Source organism: Phyllostomus discolor, chromosome 5 (assembly GCF_004126475.2).
Source record: "Phyllostomus discolor isolate MPI-MPIP mPhyDis1 chromosome 5, mPhyDis1.pri.v3, whole genome shotgun sequence".
Classification (NCBI taxonomy): Eukaryota; Metazoa; Chordata; class Mammalia; order Chiroptera; family Phyllostomidae; genus Phyllostomus; species Phyllostomus discolor.
In genome coordinates this window covers 106891225-106907105 of record NC_040907.2, presented here as the reverse complement: position 1 = coordinate 106907105, position 15881 = coordinate 106891225, and the positions used below count along the sequence as shown (strand labels likewise).

The 15881-nt window shown below is 37.7% G+C and overlaps 2 protein-coding genes and 1 long non-coding RNA gene across 3 annotated transcripts in view; 1 reads left to right on the top strand and 2 right to left on the bottom strand.

The window, feature by feature from the left end:
- Positions 1 to 12040, bottom strand: part of PARG (poly(ADP-ribose) glycohydrolase) — a 208389-nt gene extending 196349 nt beyond the window's left edge. Inside the window, 4 exon segments of the mRNA XM_036027504.1 lie at positions 2976 to 3159; positions 4055 to 5032; positions 5795 to 5861; positions 11585 to 12040. Of these exon segments, the coding sequence (XP_035883397.1) occupies positions 2976 to 3159; positions 4055 to 5032; positions 5795 to 5861; positions 11585 to 11804 (1449 nt within the window). The 5' untranslated portion in view covers positions 11805 to 12040.
- On the bottom strand, positions 7483 to 9616 carry LOC118500776. Its single transcript, XR_004903361.1, has 2 exons — positions 8604 to 9616; positions 7483 to 8148 (listed from the first exon to the last, which is right to left on the bottom strand). It is a non-coding gene; the product is annotated as an uncharacterized LOC118500776 (long non-coding RNA).
- Positions 12041 to 12121: 81 nt separating the features above from the next.
- Positions 12122 to 15881, top strand: part of TIMM23 (translocase of inner mitochondrial membrane 23) — a 32697-nt gene continuing 28937 nt past the window's right edge. Inside the window, exons 1-2 of the mRNA XM_028511192.2 lie at positions 12122 to 12374; positions 14717 to 14775. Of these exons, the coding sequence (XP_028366993.1) occupies positions 12269 to 12374; positions 14717 to 14775 (165 nt within the window). The 5' untranslated portion in view covers positions 12122 to 12268. The remainder of the gene's footprint in view (positions 12375 to 14716; positions 14776 to 15881) is intronic.

The window sequence follows — 15881 nt, the reverse complement described above, 5'->3', positions numbered from 1 at the left end:
GGCCTCATAAAGAAGAGCTAAAGGAACATGGGAAGTAACTAATGGGTGAGGAAGAAAACTAGGATTATATGATGTCACTGAAGCCAAAGCATGAGAATACTCCAAGGAGGAAAGAATAAGTCAAGAGTCAAAAGTGGCTAAGACATCAATTATGCTGAAAATATTTTTACCTCCAAATGGAGGTCCTAAGGGTGATTTTGTAAAGATGTTCCATGTAATTGGAGGTGACAGAAAAGGTACCAGTCCAGCTCTCACATAGGAGAACACATAGATAAGAATATACTTGGTGTATGTATGTGTGTACATGTGTGTGCTTATGTCTGCATGGATGTATGTGTGTATGTGTGTTCATCCATGTATTATAGATAATCAAGCACTGAGTGTCATGTCCATGAAGTTTCAGATTGCCTTACATTTCTAATGCTAAATATCAGCTTTATTTTATTATTTCCAATTCTGTAACTATTAATATCTGGCATCTTAGAAATGTAATTAAGGATTATTTATTTAAAAACTATTCATTATGCATGTATTATATTACCATATTCAGAAAAAAAATCTAATAGAGAATATACCAAATAGTTAAACTCTTGGAATAGGACTACAAAAGACAGGTTTTCTGAGTTACACATTTTCATATAACAGTTGCTTTTTTATGATGATCTTGCACTACTATTGCAATAAAATAAAATTAATTTTTAAGATTTTAAAAATTCATGGGTCATTGGATATCTAACAAATACACAGTAATTACAGAGATTAAATAATGATGACATAGGATGCTTTGAGTTTTCTTTAGGGACAGTGTAAGAAAAAAGTAAAGTCAAAATATCATTACCTCCCCAATCAACATATTGTCAGTGATCCAGCCCTTTCTTAATTAGACAATTATCGATGCCCCCTTTTCTCTTACCACCCAATCTGTAAGAATTTACCATGTCCTGTCAATTTGACCTCAAAACAATGCAGCCATGTATTTTCTCTTTTTTATCTTAACAATTATTACCCTATCTCAATGATTTTCAAATGTTTTAAAATAGCAGACCTCATTTTTCTTTAAGAAATCTAACATGAAATCATTATACTCAAATAAAAACTTTTTATAAATATAACTTTTTCAATAAATTTTTCCTTATGTTAACATCAATAAATGAGAATGACTATTTTAAGAAATGCAAAATTTGAAATTGGGGGTTAGGGATGACAACTAAAGCTACTATTTAATTTACTTTTATATCTCTTACACATTATTAAGAAAATACTGCCCTGGCTGGCATAGCTCAGTGGATTGAGCACAGGCTGCGAACCAAAGTGTCGCAGGTTCGATTCCCAGTCAGGGTACATGCCTGGGTTGCAGGCCATGACCCCCAGCAACCGCACAGTGGTGTTTCTCTCCCTCCCTCCCTCTCTCTCTCTCTCTCTCTCTCTCTCCCCCCCCCCTTCCCTTCCTTCTCTAAAAATAAATAAATAAAATCTTTAAAAATATATATATATATAATTTAGAAAAGAAATGAGTCAAATTTCAAAAGAACCCCACAACCACTTCCATGGAGCATAATTTGATAATTACTACCTCCTTCCTTTTCATCTCTTATTACCTTTCCTTGTTTCCAATGCATCCTCACTTCGATTTTTTTATTTTTTTACATACAGCTATTTGATTAATCTTACTACAACACAACTACTATCTGCACAGGCATTTTAATGATTTCTATTACCTATACAGTCAGTTCCAGTTCCTGGCACCTGGAGCCCTCCATGATGTGAACCCAATACACTTTTCAAAGTCTTCTCCACCATTTCCCAGTCAAATTCTAAGCTCCAGCAAACCAATTGTTTTCCATTACTAAAACAAATATTTTTCAACTGCACAGCCTTTACTTACCAGTATAAAGAAAGGTACGTACATGTTTAGAACTGTCTTGTCTTAAAGTCCACCTCAGAAATTTTCACTTTTCTTTTTGAGCTCAGCTCAAACCCCACCATCCTGCTAAATGTTGTCTCACCTCTAACTACACTAAAGAATTCTGTATTTTGAAATATTTAATCACATCTAGACTAAGTTGTGCCATAAAAGGGTTTTTTTTAATAAGTAGCTCCTATAAAATCTAATAACAGAGACTGACTAATAAATGAGATGACTATTTAAAACTGTCCAAAGAGTGATAAAAATCTAAAACTGGATTATGGTGATGGTTGTCTAACTCAGTAAATTCAGTAAATACTACTGAATTGATCACTTAAAATGGGTAAATTTTACATACCTCAATAAAAATGTAAAGAACTCACAGAAAGTATAAAAGAGGTTCCTAGGGGCAAGCAACAAATGGGAAGTTACTGTTTAGTAGGTGTCAAGTTTATGTGTGAGATGATGAAAAGGTTCTGAAAATGGGTAGTGGTATCGATTGTATAATATGGTGAACATGCTTAATGCCAATGAAACATAATATTTTTTAATGGTTAAGATGGTAAATTTTCTATTATGTATTTAACCACAGTTTTAAAAATAAGGTTGGTTTTATACATGTTGAGTTTGAGATACCTGTGGAACAGGGATGGAGATGTCTAGAAGAATCTAAAGCTCAAAAAAGAGGGGAAAACTAGAGAATGATTTAAAGATACTGAACCACAACTTTGAATTTTAGGAACTAACCCAGTACCTAATATGTGCCTAATAATGGGTACTTAATAAATGTTGTCAATTAATTTGTTTTTAAAAAGAATCCAATGAATCTTCTTAAAAATACAAAAAAATTTCAATTTCCTCATTAGTTGACAATGACTCATCTTATGGATTTGTTAGGTATCATACTAAGCTATTGTTATATTTCTACATTCTATAGATTTCCCACTACTTTATATGCAGAAAAGAAAACCACTTTCTATACCTTTGTCTGTTTTTCACATTAATAAGTAACAAAAGAAACCAAGACATTATTAATCTTCTCTCTTTATAGGTGAAAGATAATACCTACCCGAATAGTTACTGTGTGATTGGCAGATGGTCTCAAGAGTGGCAGCTGGATTCCACAGGTAGGCATTGTTCTCATCTCCTGGATAGGAGTTCCAAGCCATTTCTTATCTGGAGAAAGGTGAGGTGGAATATATTTTGGGATCCTTCTGTCTGTTCGTTGATGTCTGATTTCACATTGTTCTTTTCTAAGGTCAAAACAAATGTATTCAGTCACGAAGTACTTACTGTTTAAATTCACTTGGATACACAGTATAACACTTACCCAGACTGTCATTGTTTAAAATGGGCCAAACTTGTTTTTTCCTTGTTAATTAAAAAAAAAAAGACAAACAAAAATCCTTATAAAGCTTACAGTAAAACCCAAAACCTCATTTTCAATAGTCTGTGGTAGGAATTTCCAAACACATGTAAACCACCTTCTGAATAAAGGACCACATAAGAATATGGACACTGACAAATAAGTCATGGTTTATTGTATCAGTTACTTCTCAGGATTCTGGACAGTAATCTTTAATGAAGTAAACTTTGAGAGAAAAAAAAAATCACAGAAAACAAGAGGCTGAGCTTTAAGATTCTATATGAAATAACTGCAAAAATGTAATTTGAAATTTTTTTTTGTAATTATACAGACTGGGATTTAAACCTCAGTGTTACTGCCCACAAATTACATAATTTCAGTGAATTCTCTAACCCCAGTTTCAGTTTTCTCATTTATGAAGTGAGTACAATACCACCTGCCTGCCTGTCAGAGCATTGGAGAAAATGTAGTAAACAATGGCCTAGAAAAATGGCTAAAGAAACAGTAGCTACTATCAATCAAATACTTCTATGTCCTGATAAATCACATAAATTTCAGAAGGAAGTTCATGAAACTAAAAAGCTGATTAACAATATTTATTTACTTCTTATTTTTGTTTCTGGCCTTTAGAATTTAAAGTTTTGAGTCTAAGTATAAATTTAGCATAAAGACATAACAAAAAACACAACTGTTATTTAGCTTCAGTGTAAACCATATTTTTGCTAAACCCTCCTTACAAAATGAATTGTACTACTGGACATACTCTAGATTGAAAAAATTACCTTTTGTCCTCAGCTTTCGGCATTCTCATGAAATGATCCGTGATTTTAGAACCCTTCTTCCCATGCTGCTTGGAATTTCTGCATTCCACATTCAAGCCAGAAGTACTTTCAGGTAGTTTGGTATTTAAATCATTCATTCCAGCACTACTATCCCCTTCAAAATGGAAATGTAATCGAATTTCACCTCCCTTGACAGAGGACCCTTTCCTCAGTTCAGTGTCAGCTTCTTTTGCTTGGAACATTGAAGGTTTATTTGCTGTCTGTGAAGAACTGCCATCTTCCTGTTCATCAAATCCTGGACTTGCTTCTTCATCTGCTTCTGAGTCCTGACAACTGTTTTTGGAATTATCCACATCCATTGGTGACTCGAGTTCACTTTCCTTCTCAAATGGAGAATTTCCTAGGCTACTTTCTTGTCTACTCAATTTGTTGGCATTTTTTAGTCCAGTACTGACATCCTCTGAGCCAATGTCTGACAAGGGACTCTCTGGCACCACATCAATCTCTTCCTGCTGACAACCTACACAGTCTTTCACAAGATGGCAAGACTTTCTACACTTCTGGAGACTTCTGGTTTCTCTGGCCTGTTCATCGTCTGCAGTCTGGTTTGCATTTGCAACCTTTACAGGTGTAAAAAATTGGTTATCTCTACTTTCCTCACTATATGTGTCACTCTGATCATCATTTTGAGGTGACTGATCAATGTTAGCATTACTGAACTGTTCAGATACTAGAGCTACTGTTGGAGGTTCACCTTCCAAACGCCGCTCTGTATGTTTTCCTTCATTTTGCCACTTACACATAGCTGCAGTTTGATGCTGGTTCAAATATTGTGCACTTTTTTCAACTGGTGATTTATCAATACTTAGCTGAGAAACATTTTCTAATTTTTCCATGTTATATTGATAACAGTTATCTTTTTGTACAAAATTCATCATGGATTCTACTCTTGTATTGTTGTTTTCTTTACTATGCAGACTATAAGAAAACAGAAAGAACTAATGACACAAGAGAACTGATATTTTAATAGAAAAAAAACTTATGCAAGAAAACCACTTACCCAACCACATTCCTATAACATCACAGCAATACTTAAATTACTTGTGATTATTTGAGCATATAGCATTCTCATTCATGACTCCATGTCTTTGCACATGCCTTTAATGCCCTTTCCCCAACTATGTGCCTGCCAGAAGTATTAAACTTCACTCACTTACTGTGCAGTCTTTCCTGCAAAGGTAAAGCGGATTATTTATTCTATAATGCTAACCACCACTGTACCTTGTTTATACCTCTACTATTGCATTTATCACACTCAGCAGGCCCTCAAATAACACTGTTTCATTCAATGTCTTTTTGTTATAATGTTGATAAGGGGTGATAGAAACTTACCTCTTGTTTGTATCAATTAGTCTTCAGCAAAATTGGTTTCATTATATGTCATTTCAGGAAACCTACTGACAATGCTAAGTGAGGACTTACTGTAATCATACGTTTCTGTATCTGTCACCACCACTACATGTATTTTAAAGACAAAAATTATTTCTCCTTCATCTCTGTATCTCAAATATATAGGACAGTCCCTGGCATATAGGAGACTCTAAAAATTATTATTTATAAATTGAAAGAATAAACATAGATTCAAAAAACTGACAAAGCAAGGAGAGAAAATAGCATGAAGCAAGATAAAACATCCATATATCATGTTATTCATTTCTCTATATATGTATATTTCTATACCTTTCTGATTCAGCTGTCTTGATTCCTTTATTGTCCATCCAACTGTAAATAGTCTTCTGTTTGAACACTGTTAAAAAGCACACACACACACACCCAAAACATTAATGTATATGCATACATGCTTTCAAAGAGAAAATACTTCTGGCAGCATATACACATGTAAGGCCTTATGCTAAGTTCTGCAGGTTAAAAAGATTGATCACTCCCTTTGCACTCAAGCAATGGGAGATAATACAGCAACATAAATACATTTCATCGTAGAGTAAAAAGCAACCATTCTCTAAAACAGTTGGTATGGCCTAAAGGATGAGAGCGTGGGCTCTAGAATCAGACCACCTGGATTCAAATTCTGGCTCCCCAACTAGATTTCTATGGGACTTTGTGAAGGGTCTCACATTCCTTATTTGTAAACATGCAAATTAATAGTGTCTCTCCTAGGATTACAAAGAAGTGTTAAAATTCACACTCAGAGCTGTAATTCCATAAATCAAATCTAGGAAGCTCCCATGTAGCCTGGAGGGCAAATCTGAAGGGGCAAGAAACAGTTCATTGGTAGAAATCAGCAAGAAAGCTATTGATCTAGGTCAGTGGTTCTCAAACTATCTAAATCATCAGGAGGCTGCTAATAAATGGATCCCAGGGACACACTCAGACCTACAGAATCAGAATCTATATGTGTGATGATGGAGGTGTGAGAGGAGCTAGAATTTGTATTTTTTTCAAAGTGATTTTGATGATCAACTAGGTTGGAGAACTACTGGCCAACAACCAGAACTATTCAAACAGGAAAAGTTGAAAAGTGAGTCATTATAGACTACACAATCGTAGGAGAAGTTAAAGGTGACACTAAGTTTTAAACTTCAGAGACTCAAAAGATCATGACAGCACTAAATGTGAAATATAAGAAAATTGAGTTTAGGGGGAAAATATGATTGGGTCAATTCTGAACTATTAAATTTGAGATGCCAATGAGATAACTACATAGAAATGACCAGCAGAGAGATGCTCTCTGCTGAGCATTTCTCTCAGCAGAGAGAGATGCAACAAAAACAAATGCAAGCCACAATTTCTAAAGCATTAGAAATAAGCACGCTTTCAAAATTTAACGTATTTCATGAGGGTTAAATGTATATAATATTTTAGTAAGAAAAAACAAAAAAATCTTCAACAGTCTCAACTACTGTCTAAATTACAGTGTAAGAATCTAAGCATCTTCAATCATAGACTCATTCTAATCTACCTAAGTCCCCTCAAACACAATAACATGAGCAAAACAGATGCTGTTCCAAATAAATAAACAGCTTACTTATCCCTGTAAATTGAGTGCCACATAATTTGTACCTCCCACAAAATACTAACATTCCAACTATTAAAAATCAATTCAGCATTTTAAAATAGCTCCTTTCAAAAAATTATATGTATACATATCCATATATATATATTTGATGTTTCTTGTTAAAGACCACTACTTTAATGATTTAATTAACTTAGTACCTTTACAGCAAATCAGGCTTCAGAAAAAAATTAGTTTCAGTCAGAAGGTAGTAAAAAATGAATCATTTCATTCTGAGACTTTTCTACAGTTCCACCTTCTCTATTTAATTTCATTATGTCAAATACAGCAAGTAGAGAAAATACTCAAATTAAAAACCAGCAGTGAGCAAGAAAAATTCCTTTTTGAGTCGGTGTATAATTTAAAACACCTTTTTCCATAAATATAAGGATTAAATGGTATGCAATGGCTAGGTTCCTATAATACATATGAATATGATGACAAATCTATGGAACCTAGACTGCCTACACTGTTTCATTATAAACAAAACAAAACAAAACAAAACTATGAAGTGTTTTAGTGCAGTTGAAGGACAGGGCTCTCTCCTGAAACTGTGGCACTGAGCCTGTGTTCCCTCACTTCAGGCTTCCTATTATCATTCCTGAAACCTAAGAACAGGATGAAGGAGAACCAACAGGTGAAGAACTAATATTTCCTACTAATAAAACATTCCTCAGTCCTTCTGAGGAACCCAGAAAAAGGTCTGCCTACTTCTCTTTCCAATACCACTACTTCTGGCTTCTAAAGATTTCTTTTGCCACACATCACAGGATTGTTTCAGTTTTACCTAATTCCTGAAGTAAGCATAAAATGATGCTTCCCAGGTTTCCTGGGAGCCCCTTCCTTTTAACTAGAAATAATCACAGCAAACCAAAAGGGAAGCAATGGGAGTTGATGAAAAAGATACAAGATCTGGAGTCAAACAATATTTTAGATGGCGAATTTTGCTAAGTCACTTAGAAGTAATTCATTTCTTTGAGCCTCTCTCTTCTCGCCTATAAAGTGTGATTAACAATACCTACTTCCAAATGAATGGATCAAAAGACTGTGGTACACTTACACAATGGAATTCTATGCAGCAGAAAGAAAGAAGGAGCTCCTGCCCTTTGCAACAGCGTGGATGGAGATGGAAAGCATTATGCAAAACTAAGCGAAACAAGCCAGGCAGTGAAAGACAAAAACCATATGATCTCTCCTTTAACAGGAACCTAAACAACAAAACAAAGAAACAAGCAAAATATAACCAAAGACACTGAAATAGAGGACAGGTTGACAGTGACCACAGGGGAGAGAAGAGGGAATTTCAGGGGACAATGGGAAGGGTTTACGGGAACAAATTTAAAGGACACATGGACAAAAACTAGGGAGTAATGGGAGGGAAGTGGGGAGGGTTGGGATGGTGGGCTGGATTGGGAGTAAAAGGGAGAAAACTGTACTTGAACAATGATTAAAATAAATTTTTTAAAAAATACCTACTTCCAAGGCTTATGTAGATCAATGAGAGAAAATATTAAGTATTCAGTCTTACAGAGCAGAAACTCAACAAATGCATTATTCTCTTCCAACACTTACACACAACCTCTTTTTCACTGAAATCAGTAGTTATCCAACTTCATTACGACTTCACACCATTTACACATAATCTCATCAGTAACATCATTCAGTAGCATATTTCAATATTCAATAAGCAAATCATTTAATTGCTACAGATGCAGGCAAAAGGCACAACACCTGTAAAATTCATCTGCATATCATAGGAGTGAACACCCTATCCACAAAAAGTCTTTCTTCCAGCAGCAAGATAAGGTATGGGAAGGAAGGATGTGGTAAGAACAAAGAGCAATGGAGACAGTGGGAGAGTTTCTGAGGTAAGAAAGGAGGTCTGAAGATGCTTTTGACAGCATTAAGGAATACGGGACAAGCCAGCTCCAGTCCCTCATTCACCAACCACTGACATACACTTGGATCATCTCTGGAGTGGGGAGAGAAACTCTAGGTAGTTATAACACGCAGAATAAGGGAGCTTCAACAACACAATTGAGCAAATCCTTCCCTGTCAGAATGCAAATAGCATGCTAGGTTCTGCCTATATGTAGATATCCAAATTTCAATCAATATAAGAAATGTGCTCAAAAGATAATACAAAATTTAAGATACTGAAAAAATCTACTTCCTTATTCCACCTACTCCTACTAGAAAAACTATACATAAAAATTTTATATTCAAAGTTCCTTAAAAAAATTCCAAAATTTGAAGCAGTACTTTTTTATATATTTAGACTTTGAACATTTTGTTAACTGGTGCCCTGTGCCAGGTATACTGAAAACATTTACAAACATAGTACAGCCAAAGTATTAATTTGGTTCCTCTTCTGCAGAAAATCAGAAGTTCCAACCAGCTAGGATTAACTGCCCCCTACCACCGCAACTAACTTCTCCTTTATCTGCAAATAAAGTTAATGGAACCACAAATTAGCTCATCATATAAGTCAGACAATACCTGGAAGTCACCCTCAGTTTCACCTCCTCTCCACTTTCCTTCACCAAGTACTCTGAAATCTATATCCAAAATCTTAAACTCCTCCTTTCCTCTTCATCTTCAAAATAGCACCAACACTAAAAGAACAGGTACATCATTTATCAGACAACAGCACTTATTTCTTGCAACTGGTCTCTGTGTCTACAGTCTTCACTTTCTCTGCGTTTTACAAACTACAAATGACAGCGTAAGAATGCATCATACACAGTAAGGGTATTATTTCATGAAACATTTGTTATAAATACAGCATATTTACCTAATTATATATATTTCTTACTCTATGTACAAAGAGAAATTTAAGCTATTAGTTAGAAAAGACTGCCTAAGCAATCTTTTCTAAAATACTAACCAAATATCCCCCTTCGTAAAAGATTTTTAGTGGCTCCCCATTAGCCACAGAACAAAGCCCTGAGATGGCACTCGAGTTTGTCTTGAGTTAGTTCTTGCTCCCCTTCCCAGTGTCTAACATTAATGTCATTCTGCACTCCAGTCCTACACCTTTTACACATGCTGTTGTGTACTCATATTTATTCTCTCTTGGATTTATACAGCAAACCCTGCTCATCCTCCAATACTTAGTTTAGATCTGCACCCCATTGCCTCAATCCTGAGAGAAATAAGTGTACACAATTTACCAGAGGGCTGCCCGACCTCCTTTTTGAAATGCTGTATTCCTTGCATGACATTACAAAAGCCAGGCTTTCCTCCTATCTCTCCAGCTGCTTCTCTTCAGTCTACTCTTAAATGGTAGTGCTCTTTAGGAGCAGAAACTTTAGGTTTCTGTCCTAGGTCACTTTTATCTTCTCTACATTCTACTTCCATAGCATCAATTACGCTTATGCCAAAAATCCCAAACCTTCATTTACAGCACAGATATACTTGAGTACAAACCCACATAACCCACTTTCTACTAAATGGAACCACTTCTCCCCTTCCCTGTTGCCCTCAGCTAAGTGTAAACCATCTTTATTTCCCACTTAGACTAACTTTTAACGACTCTTGGGCCTGCACTTCTTTCAATCCATTCTTTATTGTTCACACTCCAGGCACAGGGACCTTTATCCCCACCCCTAAAAAAGATTATATATACATATGTTCAAGTCACTCCCTTACTAAAAGCCCTTTAATTGCTTCTCATTGCCCTTAGATATAAAGTGCAAAACCTACAAGTCCCAGTATGATCTGATCTTTGCCTATCTCTTTCAGTCTCATCTCTCACTACTACGCTTTGACAGTATGCATCAGCTGCACTTTGGGAATACTTCCTTGCTTCCTCTTCATCTAGCTCCCTCATCATTCTTCAGTCCTCAGATTAAACATCTCTTCTTCTCGGAGAGTACCTTTGTATTGGATTGAATTTAAGTACTCCTACCATCTATCAAAACATCCATTAACCTTTATCATGTTGACTTTTGTAACTGTCTATCTCCCTTGATAAATTTTAGGGTCTTAAGGCAGAGGCCAACTGATTCCTGTTCAACTCTGCACACCCGAGTCAAGTACAGTGCCAGGTAAGTCTAACAGCTCTGGAGTCAGGGAACCAGAATCTGAATTGAGGGAAGTTGTACCTTCCTTTAAATACATAGGCTGAAGCTTCACATACTCAATTAGACTTCCTTTAACGACTACGACCCTAGTCGTAGTCGTAGTCGTAGTTTCTCAAACCCTAGTAAAACAAAACGGTGGAGTCTTCTGCCTTTTTCTGCCCTGTGACTGCTCCTCAGGGTTTCTCACACCACCAATCCCAACAGGGAAAATGTAGCCCCATTGCCCCTACAGTGGCCTTGGTGGCTCTCAAAGGGGCCCTCAGAGTGGTGCACACTAGACCAGACGGTGACTTGGGAGTCCCTGGATCCTTACAGAGACCAAAAAGAGGTTTGGGCCGAGGCGAAGGAAAAGATCTTTATTTCCCCACGTACCAAGCGAGGTGGAGCGGCCTCTGTGCGGTCCCGCCCACCCCGAGACGCAGCCAGACGAGGAGTGTGGGACCCTGAACTGCACAGGAGTGTCCTTAGGGTCGAGGGTGCGCCTCTGCCTGCGGGGTAAGCTCCGGGCGTCCGAGGCGGCCAGCGGAGAAGTTGCAGAGGCACCCCAGCGGGGTCGCTTGGTGATGGGCTCACAGCCGGGGCCCGCATTCATGCTGGGACCCGCACCGCACAGTCCCGGGGCTGGCCCGGGCGGAGAGCTTCATTCACTAACCCTGAAGGACGGACTGCACCTCCTTCTCGGTGCCTCCAGGCACCATTCCCTCTCTGCTGCTGCCTGCTTCTGCAGTTGCTGCTCCGCCGGCTTCCCGAGCCTGGCTCTACCCAATCGCCTATCCTGTCTTCCCTCTTCCACAGGTGAACCGCCTTCCTTAGGATACACCGCCCTAGTACTGGCTACGCTCACTTTTCCTCTACCGGAAAACTGCCGTTAGGCGCATCCGGCTTCCGGGCCGTACAAAGTCGCAAAGCGGAAGGGTGGGGCCTACCGGACACCGGCGCCGGAAGGTCAGCGTGTGAAGGAGTCTGTAGTAACGTGAGTCTATCTACCCGCAGCTCTCAAGGAGCAACAGCAGGACGTCCTCGGTCTGAGGTAGAAGCGCCGTTTGCTGCGAGACCATGGAGGGCGGCGGGGGAAGCGGCAACAAAACCACAGGGGGCTTGGCCGGCTTTTTCGGAGCGGGCGCACCTGGTTACTCGCACGCGGATTTGGCCGGCGTCCCGCGTAAGTATCGGGCGCATCGTGCGAACGTTTCTGATTATTGAAGGCTGCGCCAGGCCTGCAGCGTGTCTTTTCATTTTTGTTGATGTTCACAGTCTACAGTATCGGCAGTGCGGTTAGTGTGTGTCGCTGCCGCTTTGTCAAGATTGAACGAGTTCTTGAAGCTATGGATCCCCTAGAACTCTTTGTGACTAACCTGAACTTAGGAAATGTTGCATCTTTTCTTGTTTTTATACTCGAACTTTGGGCCTTATTTTTCCTCCCATACATTTCCTTATGTATTGGGCTGTGTGCTTGACCCTAAATTAAGAGGAGAGCCCAGCTCTGCAGGTAAATGTTTTCCACGTAGCGATCCTGTAGAAAACATTTTAGCAGAAAGCCACATATTCTCAACCACAAAGTAGCCGTCATGTCAAAACACTCAATAATAAGTGTAGGCGAGAAAGAAATACGAGCCGAGACAACTGTAGGAGCTGGGAATTGAGCTGCACTTTAAATTTAAAGGTCACTTATACACATTAAGAAACAATTTTAGGAGAGGCATTATGCAAGAGGATGCAGAAGCACGAATATGCCCTTGCCCTCTTCTTAGTTCTATGAATATGTATGCCAGGTTTTTCGGACTTCGTGGGAATTCGACTGGATGACTAGAACTCGGATTTAAAAAGATAGTAGGAACTTGGTGGAGGATAAGCGCTTTATAATTTTTTTTTCTTTTTTGAGAATTCTTGTATTATTTCTCTAGGTCCTTAACGCTCAAGAACAAAAAAGCCCTTTCAAATTCCTAGTGTCAAAACATTCTAGAACAGTTTATACATAATAGTCTTAGGAGCTCTGCGTTTTGCAACACAGAGGGCACTGCCTTAACATGGTAAACATTATTACATTAATTTAAGATTTGAAGGCAAAATAAGTGATGGAGGGGTGAAAGCCATTCATTGAACACCTACAATGAGTCGATGACTTTTATGGGTGTAGAGCCACAGCACTTAAATTATTTTAAAAACATGGCTGCTGCTTTCATGAAGTTTACATCCTATTGAAATGAGCCAAGTAACAAATAAAAACATTTCAGTTAATGATAAGTATGTGCAAAGGCAGTAAAAGGGGATCATGAGATTTTGTTCAGAGCAGGAAGCCATTTTAGAATGGGTCAGGGAAAGAGCATCTCGGGCGTTGACATTGAGGTGTGATTGGAATGCAATACAAATGCCTGTGAGGGGACAAATACACCAGTGAAAATGTTTAGTACCAATGTCCTGAAAAAAAAATAAACCTCGCATGTTAGAGGAACAGCCATTAAGTGTGTGTGTGATTTGCAAGAGAGTTGGAGTGATAGGAGCTAATGAGATCAGAGGGGGCAAGGAATGGCAGCTGATGTGGTGTTTTGTAAACCATGGTAGGGAATTTGGATTTGACTGTAAGTGTAAATGGCTGCTATTCAGGCTGATTTCCTTTTCTTAAGAAATCACTTTAATTCCTAGGTAGTAAGTAAATATAGTTGGGTAGGAGATCCTTATTGTAGTTTAGGTGAGATTTTAATGGTTGGACTAGGATAGTAGCAATAAAGGTGGTGATAAGTAATAGTACAAGATAGCCACTGAATGTAGAACTAATAGGACTTTCAGTTAATGAGAAGACTAGAGTCATGCATAATGCATAGATTTGTGAACAATCAACTGAGATACAGTAGGATCCAAAGATTAATTTTAAAGTGTGAGAAAGTTGATTTTCCTTGATAGATTTTTCTAACTTCAATTAGTGGGGCTCAAATCTGGCCCTCTTGAGTTTCCATTTTCTATTTCCATGACCCCCATCCCTGTGGTGATGGCCCAAGAATTCTCTATCCTGCCATAGTAAATAAATTCTGTTCAGCAACTGTTAACACTAAGATCTGAAGAAACTGCCATGAGATATTTATACACAATACATAACACAAACACTGTGTTTCCCATGAAATTAATTGGTCTCTTGTCAGTCTTATTTTGCAGTTTGTACAGTTAGCAAGCATTCTTGTAGCAAAGTAGAAAGAAATAGGCTTTATAGTTGACCTGGGCTCTGCTTCCTGATACTTTGTTCATTTGATATACGTTACTGCCTCTATCATCTTTCTGTGAGAACCTGAGTCATCATTGCAAGATGTAAGTTGAGACTGAAGACAGCAGAAGGAGGCTGCCCCAAAACTGCCAGACAAGAAGGATAAGCATAGAGAAGTGGGAGAAAATTTCACATTCAGTGAGTCTATAAATCAAAATGGCAAAAAATGAAACAAAAGCAGAATTAATGCTAAGTGAAATAACTTTAAAATTTTTTGTTGTGGCATGTTACTTTGTTTTTTTCTCTAGTGACTGGTATGAATCCTCTCTCACCTTACTTAAATGTGGATCCACGGTATCTCGTGCAGGTAAGATTAAGACTAGTTTTTCTATGATTTGACTAGTTACGTACTTACCATTAGAAAAAAAATTTTATGCCAGGTATTTATGCTACCCTAATCTGTGATATGTACTTTTGGACATATCAAGTCTTGAGTCCCTGTTCACCCTTTTTTTCTCACAAACCCTAGGGATTTGACTTGGCAACTCTCCTGGACACTAAGTGATTAAATTTCTTTAAGTATTGTGTTCACTGTTACTAAATATATTTGTACAACTATCACCACGTACTCTATCGCCCTTTCATTTAGTATAACTGAAACTACAGTAGTCCCATCCTTACCAGTTTCCCTTTCCATGGATTTAGTTACCCATTGTGAACACACTGAAAATATGAAATGGAAAATTCCAGAAATAAACAATTCATAAATTTTAATAGGTATGCCCATTCTGAGTAGTGTAATGAAATCTCCCCCTCTGTCCTGCCCAGGATGTCATTCATTTGTTCAGCAGATCCACACCGTATATACTACCCTCCCAACATAGCCTTCTCCATTATCAGAGGGAGAGAAAGAGAGACCCACCACGTTAACATAACTTATTTCAGTATATTGTTATAATTGTTCTATTATTAGTTACTGCTGTTAAACTCTTATTGTGCCTAATTTATAAATTAAACTATTATATGTGTATAGGAGAAAACATAAGCCATATAGAATTCAGTTCTGTTCATGGTTTCAGGCATCCACTTAGCGATCTTGGAACATATCACCACAGATAAGGGAGGACTACTGTACCCATTACAAAATAGCTCCTCATTATGCCCTCCCTCCAACCCCTGATAACCTGTTGCTGATTTTGTATACTCTAAGTACCTCAAATAAATAGAATCATATAATATTTCTCTTTTCGTGACTGGCTTATTTTATTTAGCATAATGTCCTTAAGGTTCATCTGTATTGTGGCATGTGTCAAAATAAGGCTTCCTTTTAAAGGCCAATAACATTCCATTGGATAATACTGCATTTTGCTTTTCCAGTCACCTGTCCATGGACACTTGGATTGTTTCCATGTTTTAACTATTATAAATAATACTGCTGTAAACATAGGTGTACAAATTAAATGCTTGTTTCAG